Genomic DNA, 4,711 nt, shown 5'->3' with positions numbered 1-4,711 from the left:
ACTAACGCCTTCAAAAGTCACAGACTTTAGATTAACATTATAGCATCACGTTTCACGTTTATCACGTTTACAGTTGTCCCGATTGGCTTTGTAAAGAGAAAACAAGGAAATAGGCTATAAACCACGTATAATTTTCACGTAAGAGCAACTAGTTGATGAAGAAGATAATTGTAAAATGATAAACAAAGATTTTCCTTGATATCGAACTTTCACCCTCGTCTTGGAAAATCATAAAGAAATTAATAGTATGTTTTTATACGATTATCGTGGTTGGTTTTTAAAAAGGAAAACAAAGAAATGGACTGTAAACTTAGTAATTTTCATTTCCTTTTATATCTAAAGAAGAGATAATAATTATTTAAAGCTGCTGATAAGCTCGCCGGTCGTTCCAATGTCGAGCGATGCTCATCGATGTAGCCGCTGTTAACAGAATACATTACGCGCTGCCGAGAGTGGGCGTGCTCATGCGTTAAAATATACACGTTCACTCCGCGGAAACGCTGGGGTATTATCGTGAAGTTTCGAACAAAGCGGCTTAATCCTTGCGCGGAATGAATTTTGGCAAGAAATCAGGTCGAGCGCGCTTATATAGGTCGTCTCTTGCGCTCGTACGCTCGCTCGCCTTCGCGAAGAGTTCAACTCAAATATCCTACCTATCTACCCGGTCTGAAATACAAATCTTTCTAAATACCAACCGGTCTCCATGGGCGACGTGTAATCCTCAGTTATAAACGTTCTCTCTCCCTCGTCTTTCTCCTCCCGCTCTACCCCTTTTCACGTTAAATCTCTCTTCTACCCTTAATGCCGTCGCGCGTTTCTACACTTTATTACGCGCGGCAGCGTCACGAAAGGTGCAACTAACGCCGCGCCGTTTCAATTACAGAGATGAATAGGCACCATTACGCCCTGTTCATAAGGAACTGCAGATTGATTTTGCTGCTGCGACGCGACTTCTCCGAGGGTGATCCCAACATCTTCCGTGCTGCCGAATGGCGTTGGAAGCTTGGTCAGGTATGCGACGATAAGTGGCATCATTACGCAATTCAGGTAGACTTCCCACGTGTCAATCTATATGTGGACGGCGAAGAGTGGCATGCCGACGAGAAGAACCCTGAAGTCATCGATGACTGGCCTTTACACCCGGCTAAGGGCGTCAATACCACCCTTGTGGTCGGAGCGTGCTGGCAGGGCTCCGAGAACAAGACCAAACACCATTTCCGTGGTTACCTCGCCGGTTTGTCAGTTTTAGTTGGCCGAAACGAGAAACCGGAAGTACTCTCGTGTTTGCGGCGTTGTCAGGAAGGCATTCACGTGCCGCCGATGGACTTGTTGCAACCGGGTACTCAGCTGCTGACCAATTCCGATATGACCGAAGTTCGTATCGATGGTGACAATCGTACAAACGTGGAAACCTTGCTGCGTCGTATCGGCTACTCCAACACTCGGCGTTTCCCGACGCCCGGCCGTCGTAACTTCCGCCTTGACACAACGATCGTCTGTGAGGGTAGCGAGAACACGCCCCTACCGGTACCGACTGTGCAGTCCTACGTCACCGTACTACCGCCTCCTCGACCAGGCATCACCGTCAACGGTACCGGTTACGTGGCCCGGGAATACGCTGATTTCCGATTGGGAGTACGTGTATTCCCCGACGCGCGCGTCACCGCCGGATCGGCCGCCCGATTGGATGCTTGCGCTGTCAGTGTTTATCCAAGTCTCAATCCAGATCATGAGAGCTTGGGATTACCTGGTGACGCCCTCCTCGCATTCCACGATATCTCCGCTCGCGTCGATCGGGATGGCGTCGTTCTCTCTGGCGCGGATTCGCCTTACAACTACCAACAACTCATTCGTCTTATCATGTACACGAACCGTAAGCCGGCTTACTATCTCGATCGTGTCTTTAAACTTACCTGCTCCGAGTTGAGCGGCCGCTTCGCCAGTAATGAGTACGTGCAAACATTGGCCGTAATTCATCCTAAGGAAAAGACGACCGTTTTGCCGCGTACGACGCCCGGAGAACCGCCCATTGCCAGAATCGTTGAACCGGCACCAGGTCACGCGCAGCTCTCGCCGCATCATGCCGATCTAACGGAGGAGTATGCTACGGCCGCGCTTCGCGAAGGCAGCAGAACCATTAGCGGCACTGGCAGCAGCCATGCCGTGACTATCGTCGCCGCCGCTTGCATCGGATTCCTGCTGCTGATGGCGGTTGTGGGCGCTGCGCGAGTCCGCGGGGCGGCCAAACGACGACGATCCGCCGGTGACGAGCTCGCCGCAGAGACGGAGATGGCCTGGGACGACTCGGCCCTCGCTATCACCGTGAATCCGATGGACAGGTTGACGGAACACGACCAGCATCATCAGAGCCAGCGGGACGAGGACGTGGACGACTCCGGTAGCTCCGATTCCGAGGATGGCTCGTTCCGAGATGATGACCTCGACAGCTCCGACTGTGAGAACGATTGCGATCTCAGCAACGGTCGGCACCGCCGTCACAACTCGCCGCACGATCTGGAGTGGGATCATCGTGATGTTTAAATCACCCTACTATCTTTACACTGAGCATTCTCACACATCCCTTTTTTCTTCGCGTGACACTGAGAAGAGTACTGGCCGCGTGCCACTTTCTGTAAAATTTCTCTATTATATATCGTTTCTTCTCGCCGTACACACCCGTCTGATGTTTATCGAACACATTTCGAAAATATCTTGCAATGAAGATTCCTGGCGTAGCTATCGGCGTAGCTATCGGCGGCTTCGCGAATTTAATCTGCGAGAGTAAAGAGTTTCGGATTATTGTATACGGATCTCTCGTCGAACGCGACTTGCGTCCAAAAGATCGGTTTCTCCAAGTTCTCTTCTTGTGCATCAAATATCACGAAAGCGTCGTTAAGGGATTAGAATATTTATTACGCTTTCGAATTTCCAGAATATAGAGTAATAAGATTTAACGTTCTAAGCCGCTCCATACACTGCTCGATCGATTCTATAACGATTATTAACCCTCTTTACTACGCGAGAGCGTTATCGTATTATCCGTCCCCACCCGTTCACCTTTTCTCGTAGATGACGTTGGTATAATCGATGAAGTAACGAGATATAAAACGGCATTCAGTTAGTACTCGTCTTAAGCGTCAGGAAAAAAAACCTGTAAGAGTGCGGGACGCTTTATTGAATATAGTTAAAACTCTTTCTACCTACGAACACGTCGCTGATGTTGGTAGAATCGGAGATACACGCAAGAGATACTTAAAATGTCGCAAAAATATTCTCGACGGGAATATTTACGGCAATTGTATTAATTTATATTCTTGACTCTCATCATTGGTAGTAGTAGGACAAGGGAACTCTTTTTCTCTTTATACTTTTAACTATCTTTCTTTCTTTTTAATACGGTTATCGCTATTTTATTTCATTACTAATCGCTGCGATATTATACCTAGCCATTTTATCGAAAAGTTGTTTTTATTATTATTATTATTATTATTATTATTATTATGTTTATTATTACTGTAGGCAGGACGGCCCGGTAGCGTAGTTTTAAATGCGAAACAGAGTGCTGAGCCGACTCTATATTCTTCCTCGTCTTCTCGACTAAACTTTCTTATCTAAGGTCCATTTGATCTCATGAATGTAATTCTCTCGCAATAATCGTGTCTTTCGTATTTTGATCAAAAGCGCTCCTGATACGAGCTGACGTTAATTAATAAACCGGCAGCGAAACGCGCGTAGATACGAAAATAAGCTGCAAGCCAATCGCTTCGGTGTAGCACGTGAATCGGGTTGAGCCTGGGCCATACGATGCTTGCCCAATTTTGCACTTTTATTTTTTAAATATCGTTATGCCTTTGATCGTTTTTCTTTTGCACGATGTTCCTTCCTGATCGGTCTGCAGAAGATGAGTAAGGACATTGCCACGCTATGCTAGTGCTTCAACATTTAAGATAATCGGTATATAGCATCGTATTCATACATGATGCATAAGCGTGTCACATACAAAAACGGCGCGTTTAAAAACGACGGTTTCGCCAGTCATTTAATTCATCAACGTTTAGAGAACATGAAATATTCGGCAAGGGGAACAATCCGCGCGCGAGCAGACGCTTCATGCGTTATGTAATTTCCTCTGATATAAATATTCATTTCTAATTAATTAAAATTATCTGACACGTGAAGGATCGACTTAAGGGTGGATTATTCGCTCTTCGTCTGAGGTTGTTTCAGTTTGTCTATAAGCGTTTGACGAATTAACGACAGTTAACCGTACGTAGTTTATGTGTACGCGTCACGCACGTGCTCTACACACACACATATATATATATATATATGTATGTGTATCAGCATCCATTCATTATTCCGTGGCGAGAGTCTCGTCTCGAGTAGTAGACGATTATTCTAAAGTAATGCGCAGCGGCTGGAGAAGCCATCGAGCGTGCTTCTCCCGTTAATCTCCCCGACCCAAGACGTGTCGTATCGTGCAATCGCTCTTTTCACAGAGAGAAAACTGATGCTTTTACGTGCCTTTTAAGCAAGTGTAGTATGTTGAATTCGTATTGTCTTTAACAGCGAATTTCAGACGCTGCCGTTTTTACCTCTTTCTGTTTTTTCTTTTCTTCGCAGTATCCCGTCACCATGGACGGGTATCAGCCCTGTATTGTTATTAGGAACTTCTCGCGATATCGTAGTTCAGGTGCATAGCGAGCTTGCC

At 46.4% G+C, this 4,711-nt stretch overlaps 1 protein-coding gene across 1 annotated transcript in view; it reads left to right on the top strand.

Annotated features, from left to right (window-relative positions):
* LOC108746149 (calsyntenin-1) overlaps nt 1–4,064 on the top strand; it is a 15,279-nt gene extending 11,215 nt beyond the window's left edge. The window contains exon 4 of the mRNA XM_018482723.1: nt 884–4,064. Coding sequence (XP_018338225.1) covers nt 884–2,541 — 1,658 coding nt within the window. The 3' untranslated portion in view covers nt 2,542–4,064. The remainder of the gene's footprint in view (nt 1–883) is intronic.
* The last annotated feature ends 647 nt before the right edge of the window (nt 4,065–4,711 follow it).

The sequence above is a fragment of the Trachymyrmex septentrionalis genome, unplaced genomic scaffold (assembly GCF_001594115.1).
Source record: "Trachymyrmex septentrionalis isolate Tsep2-gDNA-1 unplaced genomic scaffold, Tsep1.0 scaffold16, whole genome shotgun sequence".
NCBI classification, from domain to species: domain Eukaryota; kingdom Metazoa; phylum Arthropoda; class Insecta; order Hymenoptera; family Formicidae; genus Trachymyrmex; species Trachymyrmex septentrionalis.
The sequence above is the reverse complement of the archived record's forward strand: the minus strand, read 5'-3'. Positions and strand labels throughout refer to the sequence as shown.